Genomic DNA, 17,470 nt, shown 5'->3' with positions numbered 1-17,470 from the left:
AACCCTTATCTCCCCTGTAAGCAAACCCTGTATGGCAAGCACTTCTCCCCACCCACCAATACATCCTGACCCAGCCCACCATCATCCGCAATAGTCTCCTGACTGGTCCTGGACTCCCTGCTCTGACCCATGCTCACTAGCCCCTCCCCGACATTCTGTTCTCAACACAGCAGTCAGAATGATCTTTGGAAAATGGAAATCAGCTTACGATTCCTCTGCTCCAAACTCTCCAATGGCTAGCCATCTAACTCAGAGTAACAGCCAAGCACTTAGGAAGGCACTGCATGCTCTGCCTCCTGTTCCCTCTATGGCCTCATCTCTTACTGCCCTCCTCACTCACTAAACCTCAGCCCTGGCCTCCTCCTCCTCCTTAAGCAAGCCAAGCTATATTCCCATCCTAAGGCTTCCCATGACTTACCCCCTCATCTCCCTTGCACCTTCTCAAAATGTCCATCCTGTTTAAAATGCAGTCCCCAGCACTCCCTTCTTCATTTCTTTCATTCTATCCTTTACTTTTCTCCATGGTACTTATCATGTTCTAATATGCTACATAATTTACTTATTTACCTGTTGATCTCCCCCCCACGAAAAAATAAGCTACAAGAAGGCAAGGATTCTTGTTTCTTTTCTTCATCTCCAGTGCCTAAGAGTGCTTGGCACAGGTAGGTGCTCAGTGAATAAGTGCTGAATGAATGAATGAACCCATTTAAAGTGCTTAGAATTGTGATTGCCACATAGTGATGGCTCAATAATTAGCTATTATTACCATCATTTCCAAAGGGTTGATGTGATTGATAAGAAATTCACATAAACTCATCTCTTATTTTCCGTCAGTTCAGAGGAGGACCAAGACAGGATATACCTACTTGCTAATACTTCTTTGTTGGCAGCACTCCCCTCTACTTCAGATGGTTCTGTAGCAACAGAGTCTTGACTGGGCTCCTTAACTCTTTCATCAGTAAGCAAGCTGACTGCCTGGGTGATGTCACCATTACTGGCCTAAGGGGAGGAAAAGAATAGAAATTTCAAAAGTAAAACATCACAGTATATAAAATAAGTAGCGAGTTAATTTTTTTATTATAACTGCTTACTACCCTGGTGACGTACTGAGTAAGTCTAGGCTTAATTTTAGGGTAGAAAGTAGAAAAAAAGAGCATGGTGGAGGACAGTTAGTCTAATATGCTTCAAGTTTACACCAAACTCCTAGCAACAGGAAGGGGCTTGCCATGCTCTGACTTCCTGCCACATGCAAACAAGAATGAAATCTTGCTGGAGACTTGTTCTCACTGCTTTGGGTGCCTGATCTCACAGAATAGCTAAGCCGCATTGAATCAAAAAGTGGGTTGGCAATTAACACAGAGATTCTAAATGAAGTCCACCTCTACAACAAAAGTGCCAAGCAGTCACCATATTCTGTAGTGGTGACCACACTTCCATTTGTTTTTAACTTTTTATTAGGGAAAATCTCTAACATGCACAACAGGAGAGGGCACGTATAATTGAACCCCATGGACCCATCACTCAGCTTCAACAATTATCAAGTCACTGTCAACCTTGGTTTATCTATTCTTCCTACCCTCTCCCAGATATTTTGAAGCAAATCATAAATATCTTATCAGCTCATCAGTCAACATTTCAGAATGTATCTTTTTTTTTTAATATAACCCTCAATGCTATTATTACGCCTTAGGAGAAATAAGCTTTTTAATATCAAATAACCAGTTGAAATTTCCCTGACTCGAATGTTCATTTGAATCAAGACCCATATAAGGTCTATTTCACCCTGCAGGGTCCCCCTCACTGCCAGTCTCCCCCATCCCCAACTTCTTCCCCCTAATCACTGACATGTTGAAGACGGCAGGTCATTTGACCTGTAGAGCTTCTGTCTGAACATGCGCTTTCATTCTGGCATAAAAATAGCTTGAACTGACAGAACTATGATATGGACAACTGTTTTAAAGCCTGTTGACTAACAGAAGCCTTGAAACTAACCTTGAGAGCTTCATGAAGAAAGGAAGGATCTTGGATGCCTGTGATTTCTCTCAGTTGATTTAACAGCATTTGGCAGCTCTGTATTTGAGAAACAAAAAACCACAGGCATACATCAGTCAAAAAGCAAACCTGGATACATTTAAAGAATAAGTACAAGCATCTCAGATAAACAAGCTTGAGACTTGTTTACCTTAAAGAACCGACTAGCTCCAAGCAACAAGGTACCGACTATCAGACACATTCTGAAATGCCAATCAATTGCTCTTTTAAAAGCTTAATCATGGGAAATGCTTTTGGCACTTGTGGAAGAAATATGAGTAAACAGTAAAACTACAAATATATAAAACATTTAGAGGTAACATTCTGGCCTTAATGGACGCTGAAAGTGCCTCAGGTTTTCCTTTCTGTGAGCCTAAGTAGGTCATATCAGGAGTCCAGGGAATTTGCATGGATGTGAAGATGTGCTATTTTTAAGCTTCACGGCACATGCCATTTGTGTGTGTCATTTGTCACTGGCAATAAGTTTCCAATCATGTAATTAACAAATGACACCACCAACGTCATATTTAAAACTTTAGGTCTGACTGCTTAAAAAGAAGTAGAGACAAAGTTAGAATTTTCTGAATTATAAATACAATTCCAGAGGGAATAAACTATGGAATGTTTTCATTATTAAGAATCAAGGAAAAACCTATCTTGTTAACTTCCAGCTATCACAAGATCAGGATATAACCCCTTTTCAGCCTTAAATCTTCACTGGAACATTTTATCCTATTTTGAACAAAGAGAAAAGTTAACATAAAACACGTATTTACAAGTAAGCTCAATTTAAACAACTGGTTGGCCCAACTGAAGATCATTCTCTCTCAGATGAATACTGAAAATGAAATAATTCAAATCTAATTCAGTGAGAAGTCTGATTTATACCATTCCTAAGGTTATCTTAGAATTAGGCCCGGATTCAACACTTGATGCTTCACCATTAACTATCTTTCAGTTAGGAGAGGCCGTCTACCCCACTGTCAGCTGTGACAGAAACAGTATCCTATGTTCTTCAACAGCTGAGGGCCCAATGTCACACTTAAGTATCACACAACTAGAAATAACTAACTGAAACACCCCTGGATAGCCCTCGGAAAGCATCAACAGTCCTTCTGTTCTAGTCACAGCCCATAGTCATATTCTAGAAATGGAACCCCACCCTGCTGAGACCAGCAGTCTTTGAGGCTGTGAGCCTTGTCAAAGGCAGTCACAGCCTGTGCACTGGAAGAGGGACTGTCAGACAAAGGTGTCCAGATTTAGCCTTGGGGAATGCCGAAAACACAAGCATGTGATTTTAGAAAAATAAAGTATTAAAAAGTTTTTTCCCAAACTAATTCTAATTCCATTTGATTTTCTTGTATAAAAGTATAACTCTATATATTTCAATCATACACAATTTTCTAAAAAATGAAAATCAATATACCAAAAAACGGTGGAATAAGAATTGGGAGGAGGAAATGAGCAGCATATTAACCCTAAACCAGAACCAAGAAGGTAACAATGGGATAGATAATCACATCTTCACCTCAAATTACTCTGTATACCAAGTGACACCTAGGATTCACAGAAAATAATCCCAGTAAAAAATAACAGCTAATACATACTGCTTACTGTTAGCCCAGCGCTGTTCTAAACACTTCATATGTATTAACTCATTTAACCCTCATAACAAACCTGTGAGACAGATATTATGCCCATTTGACAGGACACCAAGGCAGAGAGAGGTTGGGAAACTTACACAAGGTTCTTGCTAGTAAAGGGTGTAGCTGGGATTTGACCCCAGGTTGCCTGACCTCAGAATCTGCCCTCTAACTCTATGCCATGCTATATCTGAGAAGACAAAGAAAACAAGCAAGAATATCTTTTTAATGCAAAACAATGCAAATATTTTATTCTTGTATTTTGACCTTGATCTTTGCATCTTAAGTTCCCTATTTTGATTTGCCTGCCATTATCTAATCACAATTTTGATCACCTAGTAGTACAATCAGTTCCAAACGAGCTACCATCAGGAAGTCCAGAGGTGAATACTGTGTTTGATGGAATGCAAGATGCCGTTGGTTATAAAAAGCACCATTATTTTATGTACCACTAAGGAGAAAAACTGCTGCCACTTAAACTATGACACAATGCCTTCAGGACAGGCCTAGGAGACATATGAATTGGTCACACTAGCTTCTTGTAGCTCTAAAATTTCTCATTTATGTTGAGAAATACAGCAATTTACCCTGCTTTGAGATGTAGTGCCTGGCATGTGATGGGCAATTCTTTTGCATATTCCTCAGTGACAAAACTTCATACAGCTTAAAACACCTATGGTATCTTCCTTCATAGGTCCCATAACGCACTTGATTGCAGCTTTGCAAGAAAATTTGAAACTGCGATCATTCCTCCAGTGATGAATATTTTGCTTCACGTAAAATCAAACTTGAACCCTGTTATTCTGTTTCTATGCCTTTCTCCATACACAGTTTTTTTCATCTCAATCTTGAATCACAGTGTGATCTTTTAAAGACATTTTAAATGGCAAGTAAACTAACCGTGTGGTACCAACAGTGCATATAACTCAAGTGTCACGACAACAGGAACAGTTATGACCAAGCCCATACCTGTGCAGACCATGATAACTACATTACACCTGCTACTTGGATGACAGTCAATGTAAGGAGCATCTTGACTTCAGAGAGCTCAGAAGGCCAAATAAATGAATCAACAAAATATGGTATTCACACATTAAAAAATTTAGTAATCACTACATTTGACCATGGATTAAAGTCCCACTCCTTTGTCCATTCTGTAATAGGTAGTGATGGACATTAACACATCTAGAATAAGACAGTCAAAAAAGGAAAATAAACTCTTAGTTTCCGTTTTTTAAAAGCTATTGGGCAGAAATGGCAACTATGTAGAATCTTTTGTTCAGCTCCTAGAACAATCTTCTACATGTTAATTCAAATCCACATTCCTCATCTTTCTATTTAAAGACCATTACCTGATTCTACCCTTTACCTGCTCAACCTTTTCTCCTACTCAGTTCCTTACCTCACAAACTCATCCTCTCATGCCTTGGAGTATTACTTATATTATCTCTAAAAAATACCTACATTTATTTAACCATGGAATGCCAACCTACAGTCAATGGTTATATTTACCCAACCTCCTCCATAAAGTCATTCCCAAGGACTCTGGTCCACACTGTTCTCCCCTTTCTAACCTCCCATGAGGAGGGAACAAATGAGTCCATGAATAAATGGGACTTACTGTCTTTACCGAGTATTTCTCATCATGTGGTTCTTGTAAAGGCAAGAATTATACAATATATTACATAATTTGAATTATCTATAGGACACCACCAGTACCAATTTTAACTAACATTTATTGAACACCTCCTTTGTGCCAGGAACCTTAGCTGCCCCACATACATGTAATCCTTATAATAACCCAAAAAGTGAAGAATCGTTATCTTCACTGTGCAAATTAGGAAACTAAAGTTTACAAAACCTATTTTATCATCAAATATCTTGGATTAACAGATAAATCAAAGATAACTATTAAGAGTTTAACAAATTTCACAAGGATTAAGCTATGCTATTGACACACATAAACAACTGCTACGACACAACTCAGTCTTATAAATATTTAGCTAAACCTAAGTTCTCAATAGTACCCACAACCCGAATCCTAATAAGTATTATATTAAATGTTCATTTTACAGTAACAGATAAATTAAGCTCATTAGGGTCCTTCTGTATTACTAACTCACGGTTTCTCCTGGAACTTCACAGGAAGCTGACTGAAATATTAACTTCACCCTAACTACGATGCTATAAACAGTCATGCACCGCGTAATGACGTTTTGCTCCAACAACAAACCATATATACAACAGTGGTCCCATTAAGATTAGTGCCACGTAGCCTCGCTGTGTAGTAGGCTATTCCATCTAGGTTTGTGTAAGTACAGTCTGATGTTTGCATAATGACGAAATGGCCTAAACATGCATTTCTCAAAACGCATCCCTGTCGTTAAGCACCTCCTGACTGTATAAAGGACGCACCCAACAGGAGACAAGACAAGGCCTGTGCCCCAGTCATAACGGAGTCAAATAACTGACAAGAGCCAACAGGTCTGCATTTCCTTAGCTAAATTCTCATTGTTTTCATAAAACAAAAAGTACTCTCTTTTCTTGCCCAGAGGCAGCGAAGAAAGACAGGCACACACAAATCTAGGAACTCAGCTTCCTGACCTCAGCTACTCGGTAGTTTTGGTGCAATTCAGTCCACTTCTCAGGACTGAGGTTTTCTTAAAGACAATAACTCATCTCATAATAAGCAATAAACGGGATTATTCAGACAATAAAAACATTAAGCTATCAAGTTTTCATAGTAAACAATAACTGGCCTAATCCTACTGTAACTAAATTAAAACTCTCTTTGATCAGATGAGGCAAATTTGTGAGATTACTAATTAAAAGTTTTATCTTCATAACACCCAGGTCAGCACTGTGATAAGGAGCTTTCTAGATTTTTCAATTCCTTCAAATAGGGATGCTGTTTTAATCATTCTGATGTGCACATTTCCTGATCTCAATCATCTATTCTTATAGACATTTCTAAGTTTAAAACTAATAGATAAACGTCCCTTTACTCCAAAGAGCTACCAAGGTATGCCTAATAAAATTCCCTCCAAAGTTAAAGATCTGGTTTTTCAATTTTAAAATAAAACTTAAGTACCCAAGGAAAGCAAAAGAATAACTTTAGGAGTCAAAGAAAATGTACAGCGGCAACTCCAGAAATCCAGTCTGGACAACAGGGTCCCAATGACGCACCCTGAGACTGCCGCCAACCTTTCCACTTGCACAAAACGAGGAACAGCCCACAGAAGCCCTGGCATTTTTTCAGTTTTTCTTCCAGCAACAACTCCATGTTGGTCCAACTTACTCATAAAGCAGAAATCTAAAGTGCCATAAGAATACGACTCCCTTAAAATGACAAATAGCAGCTTTTTTGGATACAATTAAATCTCCTGAAACAGGCTACTTGCTAACTTATTTTAATGATGCAAAAAGTAGGCACATGATGAAAATGACTGTTCTGATTCATCAATTGGCTTAAAGTTTTTAAAAAGCTTTAAAAACTTTTAAAATTTAGCTACTCTTATATGGTGAAAAGAGGTTTAAACAGGAATTAATAGCAATAAAAAAGGAACTAACTATTATTTACTTTCAAACTTTTTCATCTTTTTTTCAGATTCACTAAGTAAGAAATTCCAACAGTATAAAGGATACAAAACGAAAAGGAAATTTCCCTCTTCCTCCCATCCCAGTCTCATTTCCCAGGAGTACCCACTATTAACAATTTCTGATATATCTTTCTAGAAGTGATCTCTGCATCTGAATATATTTTTTCATACTATAAATTATGTCCTGCACTTTGTTTCTTTCTTACTTTAGGATACATTAAAAAAATATTTTCTTATTTCTTTGAATACATGCCCCAACTAAATACAAGAAATGAGAATGGGAAGCTGTTACAATAAAGTCATATGGAATGCATCTTCAAAAGTTTTTAAAAATGCCATTTTTAGCAATATATTGTGAAGGTTAACTGAGAAACTAGGAAAATATGGGAAAGATATAAGAAATCAAGTTTACATGCTTATGGTTTCAGAAATCTAACAACAGTAAAATTTTAAGTTATTATTAGGTGGGCCTTAGTATGTAGTTTCTATTTTTGATAAATAACAGGGACCAGAGAGCTGATGCAGATTGGATTATGAAGTGTTCTAAATGTCAGGATAAGTTTAGACTTGATCTGATGAACAATGGAAAATCATTACAGACTCCTCAGCAAGGAAGAAAGATGAAGAGGGAGAAAAGGTACTTTAAGGTGATTAATCTAGCACATATGAACAACTAGTTCAAAGTAGGATGAGTAGGGAAAGACAGCTTAACTATGAGTTAGAGGGCTACTGAATAAACCAGGTGTAACGAGAGGGGAATGCTGTAGGAGAAATGGAAAGGGAGGATAAACTCTGAACAGCTCAAAGAATGTCAAATATTTGAAGACGGAAGCCTGACAGAATGCTATTGCCAATGACATAATAGGAAACCAGTAAGAACACCAACCAATGTAATAAACACACTAATAGAATGAAGGGGGGAAAACACAGGACCATCATCAATGCAGAAACAGCATTTAAGACAATCTAACACCCTCTCACAATAAAAACTGTCAGAAAACTAAAAATAAAAGGAAATTTCCTCAACATGAGAAAAGCCCTTTATTTAAAAACTCACAGCTTATATCATACTCAATGGTAAAATATCGAAACCTTTCCCCCTAAAATCAGGAACAAGATAAGGACGCCCACTTTCCACAGTGCTATTCAACATTGTACTGAAGTTTTAGCCTGAGCAATCAGGCAAGAAAAATAAATAAAAGGCATTCAAATTGGAAAGGAAAAAGTAAAACTATCTCTATTCACAGATGACATGATTATATATATAAAGTTCCAAAGAATCCACAAAAACATTACTAGAGCTAATTAACAAATAGAGCAAAGTTGCACGGTAGAAAATCAACATGCAAAAATCAGTTGTGCTTCTACACAGCAGCAAAGAACAATGTGAAAAGGAAATTAAGAAAACAATTCCATTTACAATAGTATTCAAAAGAATAAAATATCTAGGAATAAATTTAACCAAAGAAGGTGAAAGACTTGTACCCAGAAAACTGTAAAACACTGCAAAAGAAGTTAAAGGAAATCTAAATAAATGGGAAGACATTCAGGTTCATGGATTCAAAGACTGTATTGGTCAAGGTTCTCCAGAGAAACAGAACATAGGGTATACGTGCGTGTGTGTGTGTGTGTGTGTGTGTAAAGGAACCTTGTATTTCTAGTTTCCTGTGTGCGTGTTGGTAAAGTAATTTATTACAGTCATGTGTCACTTAACACTTAACCTGAGAAGTGCATCATTAGACAATTTCAACACTGTGTGAACAGAAGAGTGTACTTACACAAACCTAGATGGTATGGCCTACTACACACATAAACTATATGGTACTAATCTTATGCGTCCACCACTGCATATACAGTCCTTCAATCAAAACATTGTTATCGGGCACATGAGTGTGTAAGGTATTGGCTCTTGTGATTACGGAGGCTGAGAAGTCCCAAGATCTGCAGCTGGCAAGCTGGAGACCCAGGAGAGTCGGTGGTGTAGTTCCAGTCTGAGTTGGTAAGCCTGAGAATCAGAAGAGCTGATGGTTTAAGTTCCAGTCGGAGGACCGAAGACAGATGTCCCAAGCCAGCAGTCAGGTAGGTGAAGTTTCCTCTTACTCAGCCTTTTTGTTCTAGTCAGGTCTTCAGTTGACTGAACGAGGCCCATAGACATTAAGGAGGCAATCTGCTTTATTCAGTTTATCAATTCAAATGTCAATCTCATCCAGAAGCACCCTCACAAACATACCCAGAATAATATCTGACCAAATGTCTGGGCACTTCACGGCCCAACCAAGTTGACACATTAAATTACAAAGACTTACACTGCTAAAATGGCAAGACTACCCAAAGTGATCTACAAATTCAATGCAATCCCTATCAAAATTCCAATGGCCTTTTTTTCAGAAATGGGAAAGCTGATACTCAAATTTATACGGGATTTCAGTGGACTCTGAATAACCAAAACAATACTGAAAAAGAACAAACTTGGAGGACTCACACTTCTTAATTTCAAACCTACAAAGCTACAGTAATCATGCCGTGTAGTACTAGCATAAAGACAGACATATAGACAAATGAGTCAGAACTGTGAGTTCAGAAAAAACCATACATCTATGGTCAACTGATTGTCAACAAGAGTGCCAAGACCATTTGATGGGGAAAAAAATAGTCTCTTCAAAAAATGGTACTGGGAAAACAAGATACCCACATGTAAAAGAACAAAGTTGGATCCCTACCACACACAATATACAAAACCTAATTCAAAATGGATCAATAACCTAAATATAAGAGCTAAAACTATAAAACTCTTGGAAGAAAACATAGAGAAAAATCTTCATGATCTTGGATTTGGCAATGGATGCTTAGATATGATACCAAAAGCAGAAACAGAAGAAAAAAATAGGTAACTGGGACTTCCTCAAAATTAAAAACTGTTGTGCATGAAAGGACATTATCAAGAAAGTGAAATGACAACCTACAGGATGGGAGAAAGTATTTTCAAACCATAAATCTGATAAGAGTCTAGTATCCAGATTATATTAAACTCTTACAATTCAAACAACCAAAGACAAACCCAACTCAAAAATGAGCAAAGGACTTGAATAGACATTCCTCCAAAGAAGTATACAAATGGCCAATAAACACATGAAAAGATGCTTAACAACATCAGCCATTAGGAAAATGCCAATCAAAACTACAATGAGATTCCACTTCACACACATGGGGATGGCCATTATAGAACAAAACAAAACAAAAATGGAAAATAACAAGTGTTTGGTAAGGATGAGGAGAAACTGGAACTCCTGTGCATTGCTAGTGGGAATGTAAAATGGCGCAGCTGCTGTGGACAACAGTTTGGTGGTTCCCCAAGAAGTTAAAAATAGAATTACCACATGACCCAGCAATTCCATTTCTAACCCAAAAGAAATGGAAACAGGTACTCAAAAACTTGTACACAAATGTTCACAGCAGCACTCTTCACAATAGTCAAAAGGTGGAAACAACTCAAATGTCCACCAATGGAAAAACGGATAAAATGTAGTAAGAGTAGAATATTAGTCATTAAAAGGAATGAAATACGATAGATGCTACAACTTGACTGAACCTTGAAAACATTACAGTAGGTGAAAGAAGCCAGACATAAAAGGTCAGATACTGTATAGTTCCATTTATATGAAATATGCAAAATAGGCAAATGCAGAGACAGAAAGCAGACCGGTCTTGCCAGGGGCTGGGAGAAGGAAGAAATAGGGAGTGACAGCTTAGTGGATACAGCTTTTCTTTTGGGATGATGAAAATGTCTTGGAACTACATACAGGTGGTGGTTGCACAATACTGTGCATATCTTAAGTGTCAGTGAATTGTACACTTTAAAAGTTAATTTTCTATTATACGAATTTCAATTCAATTGAATAAAAATCAAGAAATATTTGCACCTGCACACATACACATAAACACCCACACACCAAAAAAGAAAAAGGACACAAGGTAAAAACTAACTTGGGCAGGAAGAATGGAAAAAGGAAAGCTTTGTTTAAGACATCTTGAGTTGAAACTGACTACCAACCACCAGGAAGCATGCTGCTAACACCAACTCACGCAGATCTCTAATTTGGCTTTGTATGTCCGGAATTTTGACCTCCCTTTTTACGTAGAAAGCCTAGATAGCAGAAATATGCAGCCCAGACTCCACGACATGTCAGCCTCTGGGCAAATCTCAACTTTCCTGATCACTGATTTCCATATCTGGAAAATAAAGTATACCACAGGCTTTGACAGGACTGGTGTGAATATCAAATGAAGTACTGCATATAGGAATTGTTAGTAATATGAAAAAATGTATAAACGTAAAACTCTGTGACCTGGCTGTCAACCAAAACTCTAGAGGTTGCAATGAGGATACCGATATCCTAGGAGAAAACTACCTGTGCTATGGTTTTGGTTTTATCACTTACGAGCTCTGTCACTTTGCAAATTCTACTTCCTAGTCACACTACATTTTATGGCGTAGGACTGCTATATGGGTTCAACGAGATTATGTGCTAAAGTGCTTCATAAACTGTCAAGTGGTGGTCAAAAAGTTTGGTTTTAGAAAGGCATGTATTGCAGCGGGACAAATTCAGAATGGCCTGAAGTGTCAGTTCTGCTACTTAGAATTTAATTACCAGTAAGCCACATTTCTCATCTATAATACGGAAGCAAACAGACTTAAGAGCTCATATTAGGCCCTTATAAGCTATATTACTATCTGAGTCTCAGTTTCTTCATCAGTAATAAGATATAATAATTCATCCCTTGCAGAGTTTTTGTAAATACTAAAAATGTGCAGAAAAGTGCTTAGGGCAGTAACTGGAATATGACAGATGCTATTATTACAAGTACATTCCCCTGCCTGGTATAATACCCGTGGGAATAGTAGCTACACAGCAAATGTACATAGCCAAGGAGGTTGACATTCAAGTAGAACTGTTTAACAACCATTTGGAAATAGAGGGGGAGAAGGCATTTGCAACTCGGGATTACAAATGCAGATTTGGACGCAGTTAATAAAAGGACAGTAACAGGCAAGAAAGCAAACGGGTTAGCCCCTAGAAGAGAAGAAAGGTAGAAGAACCAGAATAATAGAGGGCCCAAAGGTCCAAAGGAGGAGGGCTCAGGAAGTAAGGGAGCTGTAGCACTGAGGGCACTAACACGGGACTGAAGCCCGAGGCCAGAGTTCGGCCTTAGACTGCGGGAGCCAGAGTAAATGAACTCCCTAAACCCCTTACGGCCTTTGCAAGATGAAGGCTGTATTAGATAAAGTCAAACATCTCTTCCAGAGCTAATTTTCATAAGAAAGTTGTAAAATGATGCAGTCGATTCCGAAGTGAGGGCCTACTACTTCTGTCTGTAATGAGACTATGGCAAATGATTAAAAAATATATGCTGGAAATTTCTAGAAAAAAGCAGAACAGTTGATAACAAGTAGCAATAAAATCAAATGCCAAAATAACAACAAAGTGGCAATGAGGAACCATCAAAAATAAAAGTATGAGACTGGAACTTGAGTGGGTACTTGAACAAGGAAGGGAAAATGGCAAAAAGAATTACTACTTAAAGGCCACTGATTCGACCAAGTGGTCATTGGTCACTTCCGAGAGATTTGTTTCATTCACTAGTAACAATATTAGAAGCCTACTATTGGCAAGGCTCTCAGTGGGAAGCCGGGAGATGCTGATCACATGAAACCACTCATTGCCCTACAATCTAACCTTCTCTTGCCTGGTTAGCCTCTCTCCAGGCCTCTGGGCAATCAGCCCTCTTCTTGCTGGAGCCTAGACTGCTCCCCACAGCCATCTCCCAACTGGGCTTTTGCAGAGCTGTTGCTGCCACCTCAAGTTCTATGCTGGAATCTGGGAACTAACTTGGCTCAGCATGGCGGCTGTGCCTCCTATCAGCCAAGAGTTAATCTTGCCTGGGTCTGTATTTTCTAAGTTTTCTACATTGAGTTAGAATCACACCGTAATTGGAAAAACACTTTAGAAAAGAAACAGGTGGATTTAGAAACTTTGTTCAAAAAGTAAACAAAATAAAAGGAAGGTGGTGGACAAGGCAACAGCTGGACAGGGCAGAAGAGGATTTCGTTATTATTCTTTTGTTTGAGGACTGGAGAAATGTGTGCATAGCTGAAGGGAAAACAGGAATTCTGTGGAGTAGGACAGAGCTTCTCAAAGTTTATCACCCAGGGATCTTGTCAAAAGGCAGATTTGATTCAATCGGTCTAGGGTGGAGGCCCAAACAGTGGTGTGTAGATCTGCACAGCTTGCTTATTTCCTTGGTACTATAAATACTTGACCGTGGCAATTTCAAGCCACCAACATGTCGTCACTAAATACAGAGTTGGGAAGAGATGAACACAATCGACAAGCTGGCTCCAGCACACCCAAATGTCTACATTTCCAAAAAACTCCCAGCTGATGCTGCTGGTCCACAGACCATATTTTGAGTCACAAGGGAGTAGAAGACAGTGAAGGTGTCTGGGTGTTAGCCTAGGATAAAGGAGATGTGAGATAACTTAGAATGAGGAGAGACATCACCTAAATCAGGGTTTCTCAAGTTCAGCATTACTGACATTTTGGGCCAGACGACTCTTTGCTTTGTGGGGCTATCCTGGACATTGTAGGATGTTTAGCAGCATTCCTGGCTTTCACCCACTAGATGCCAGTAGCATCCTCCCCCATAAGTCACAATCAAAAAGGTCTCCAGACACCACTGATCTAGATTCATCTCTAAGAAATGAAGGGAGAAGGGAAGGGTACCTCTTCCACTGAGAGAAGTGATGCCAAAGGGGTAAAAAAAAAAAAAAAAAAAAAGAGACAGCTCCCTTTAGATATCAGCAATATCGGTCAAGTAGAATAGAAGCTTATGTATTTAGAAAGAGTGGAGAGAGGACTGAAAGTTGAAAACATCAGGAGAGTTCTAAAAATTAATAGAAAGGTTCTGACCCAAGACAATGGGTCCACCGACTAATAAGCAGGATCAGGGATATCTTGGGTTCTTGGAGTCAGAAATGCCTGGATTCACTCCTGGCTGTACTATTTACTAGCTGGGTGACCACGGGCAAATTATTTAACAGGTATAAGCCTTCCCATAAGAAAACTTCATGGAGTTGTCATAAGTACTGAGATGATAAAGTTCTGAGCACATGGTCTGGCACACAGCACACGCTCAATGAATGTCAGCTCCTACTGCTATCTGCATCATTATTTTCCTTGCAAAATATGTGCTTCACTTGGCTATTGCTTTAAACTCCTTTGATGAAACAAAACACATGGAAAGATCTTGCCTGGTGAGGCGTTGTCAATGTGTTTTATAAACACTGTACTCATTGTGCGAGCAGAAACTTTGTAACTGAGGAGGCATGCGAGTTGTGGAAGCCAACCAAGCACTGACTTACTGATGTTCCAAAAACGAATGAGACCAGGTAAAAGGGAAGGAAAAGCCAATAAATCAAGAGCAAGCAAAAGGGACATTAACTTTTCACTGAAACTGGCAGGTTTTCATAAGGCTTCATTTAGCACAAAGAATGTGTGATGAACCCTAGAACAGCTGCCAAGAATGACAGCTTATAAGAACCAACCTGACTTCAAGTTGTTTATCTCACAATAACACGTAAACACTGCTGCTGATTTTTATGAGTCAAGAATTGATTAAAATACAGGAAGCTGTCTGGAAGTAATCTCTTTAGATATCTGCGTCTGCAGTCTGGGGGACACAGGAATATCACAAAGTGTCCTCTTTTAGGTTCGAGTACTGAGAACATATTTCAAGAGTACTACATTTTTCTCTCACTAAAATTCTTGGGAAGCCAAAAAAGGTTCTGTCTGTCCCATGCACAACCGACCAATAAGGGAAGGGAAGCATTCTAGGTTTTAAATAGCTTCTGAGTGTCAGGGGAGGAAAGCTCTTCTCAACTAGAACAATGAATGATCCTTTAAGGGTAATGTAGAATGCTTCAGAGAATTCCAAATAGAGTCCATTCTAACAGGAAACTTATCAAGATGAGGAAGACATTATTAAAATCTTTCCTCTGAGTTGCGAAAGCTACTTTTCCCATTTAAGATTCCTTCAACCTAGCTTGCTAACTTTAAGCATTTTACATTAGCAGAAACAAAAAGGGCAAACATTATCAAGCATTCCAAGCTTATCATCTGTCTGGATGGGGCGAATCACTGGGAAGAACAGTAAATGTCATCACTCCGCAGGTTGCCAGGAATGAGGGTACTCCAGCCAGCCACAGCCACCAGAGATCCAAGCTGTCCAAAAATAGCTATGACTTATATAAAGTGTTCCTCAAACACCTCACATACAAACTCTCAAATAGAGAGTGCTAAGACAGTGGTCACCACTCAAACTGCGGCAGAAGTAAATGATGCTCCTGATTAACAGGCACATGGTCTCAACTGACAGAGCTCCGACAAATTTAAATATGACTTGCTCTCCCTTAAAATAGTCCCTTCTCTAAATCAACATGACTGTCTCAAAACTAAGATTTTCCCACCTGTTTTTAAGTCACTGTCCTAAAAACAAATGGAACTGATCTCTGAAACCAGAGAAAATCCTGACTCAGATTCCAAGAGGCATTTGTAAACAATATTTCCATTAGAAATCAGCACACGAAATGCCATCCACATACTTCAATTTTGGAGCCCAGGACCTGGAAGTTATCTTTTACTACAGGAGTATTCAAAGGAAATGCGTTCACCTTATACACTATTGGTCTCCTGAGTGCATGAAAACAATAAAAACACTTAAAAGAGTTCTCATGTGGAGGTATCTGACAGCTTTATATTGTAAATATTTTATGAAATTCCTCATTCCCAAACTCGTATTTAAGTATCTGGCACAAGTTTCCCATTCTGTCTTGAAAAAGCGCAGGACTTGAGGGGTGAGGGGGTAGTGTTAAGTTCTAACATTCCAAAGAAACATTAGAAGACATTCTCAAATTGCCCACTTGCCAAGTTTCTTCACACAGACATTAGCCTTTTGATTTTCTCCCAAACCAGTGTTTTCACTCTCACCATCTTAGCCCAGAAATCCTTGTATTGATTTCAATTCCTTAGAGAATAGGAATAGGAAAGTATTAACAGCATACCTTCTATTCATCGCGCTATTCCTCCCCCTCGTTAAAATCTAGAGGGATGAATGCAGTAATCGGGGAGGCTACTCCGCTTAAAAAAAAAAAAAAGGGGGGGGGTGTGGGGTAGGGGAAGCTCGGAAGTGGTAACTGGGACCTGTTCTTTCACAAGGTGTTGATAAATCCTAGCTTTAAGTTAGACAACTTCGGTCTGCTTTAGACACTTTAAAACAACACTGCCGTAAAACCGATTTAAAAATACAAACAAAAAACAAAAGCCATCAAAGCTGCCGCTTTCGGAAGTTTCTCACCCCTGATCCGGGCCCAGGAGCGCTCTCCTGAGAGATCTCTGATGCAGACAGCCCTACGTCCGGCCCTTTATACTATGTGGTTTTCCAAAACACCAAATCTCCCCCCCACCCCTCGAACTTCAGCTCGCCCACGGACCCGAAGATGGTCCTCAATCTCGGGGACCTGAGCCTTGCAAAGACTTCAGCCTCCTCCCCGAGGGTCCGTCCTCACCCGCCCGGCGCCCTCCACCCCGGCCCCAGCCCGCCCCGCGCCCGCAGCCCCGCAGCCCCGCAGGCCCGCCCGCGACACGCGCGGCTCCCGCCCGGGCCCCGCGCCCTCTCCTCTCTCGGGACCCAGAGCCCGACCCCCGGCTCCCGCTAGCAGCCCCGGGGCCCACCGAGCCTTGGCGGTCGGCCGCTCCGGCCGCGTCGTCCTGTTGCAGCTCCGCAGTCATGGCCGAGGCACCCCTCCGCGGATCACACGCCTCCCACCGCCGCCGCAGCCGCCAGCCCAGCCTCGCAGGAGGAGGTCCAGCCCCCGCCCGCCACCCCACTCCGGCCCCGCCTCCGCTCCAGCGCGCGCCGGAGGCTCAGCCCACACGCCCCGCCCCCGGCCTGCGCGCGCACGCAAGGCGCGCGGCCGAGGCCCGAGCCGCAGTGCGTGCTCCCGCGCACGCCGGGCTGTGCCCCGGCGCCGGCCACGTGACCCCGACCCCGCCCCTGGCTAACGGTCAGCGCTGGCACTCGGGGCGGTAGTGTTCCGTTCCGGGAGGTTGGCCCTTGGAAAAGGGTTTGGAGCATGGCGGC

The 17,470-nt window shown here is 40.3% G+C and overlaps 1 protein-coding gene across 6 annotated transcripts in view; it reads right to left on the bottom strand.

Annotated features, from left to right (window-relative positions):
* USP28 (ubiquitin specific peptidase 28) overlaps positions 1-17,260 on the bottom strand; it is a 58,976-nt gene extending 41,716 nt beyond the window's left edge. For 3 of the 6 annotated variants that reach the window (XM_044752214.2, XM_070490262.1, XM_044752216.2), the window contains exons 1-3: positions 17,062-17,231; positions 1,993-2,070; positions 867-999 (exon numbers count right to left, since the gene is read on the bottom strand). In XM_044752214.2, coding sequence (XP_044608149.1) covers positions 867-999; positions 1,993-2,070; positions 17,062-17,118 — 268 coding nt within the window. In that variant the 5' untranslated portion in view covers positions 17,119-17,231. Of the gene's footprint in view, positions 1-866; positions 1,000-1,992; positions 2,071-17,061 lie in introns of all 6 variants that reach the window. The other 3 variants (XM_044752215.2, XM_044752213.2, XM_070490261.1) reach the window with 3 other exon arrangements.
* Positions 17,261-17,470: the final 210 nt, after the last annotated feature.

The sequence above is a fragment of the Equus asinus genome, chromosome 20 (assembly GCF_041296235.1).
Source record: "Equus asinus isolate D_3611 breed Donkey chromosome 20, EquAss-T2T_v2, whole genome shotgun sequence".
NCBI classification, from domain to species: domain Eukaryota; kingdom Metazoa; phylum Chordata; class Mammalia; order Perissodactyla; family Equidae; genus Equus; species Equus asinus.
The sequence above is the reverse complement of the archived record's forward strand: the minus strand, read 5'-3'. Positions and strand labels throughout refer to the sequence as shown.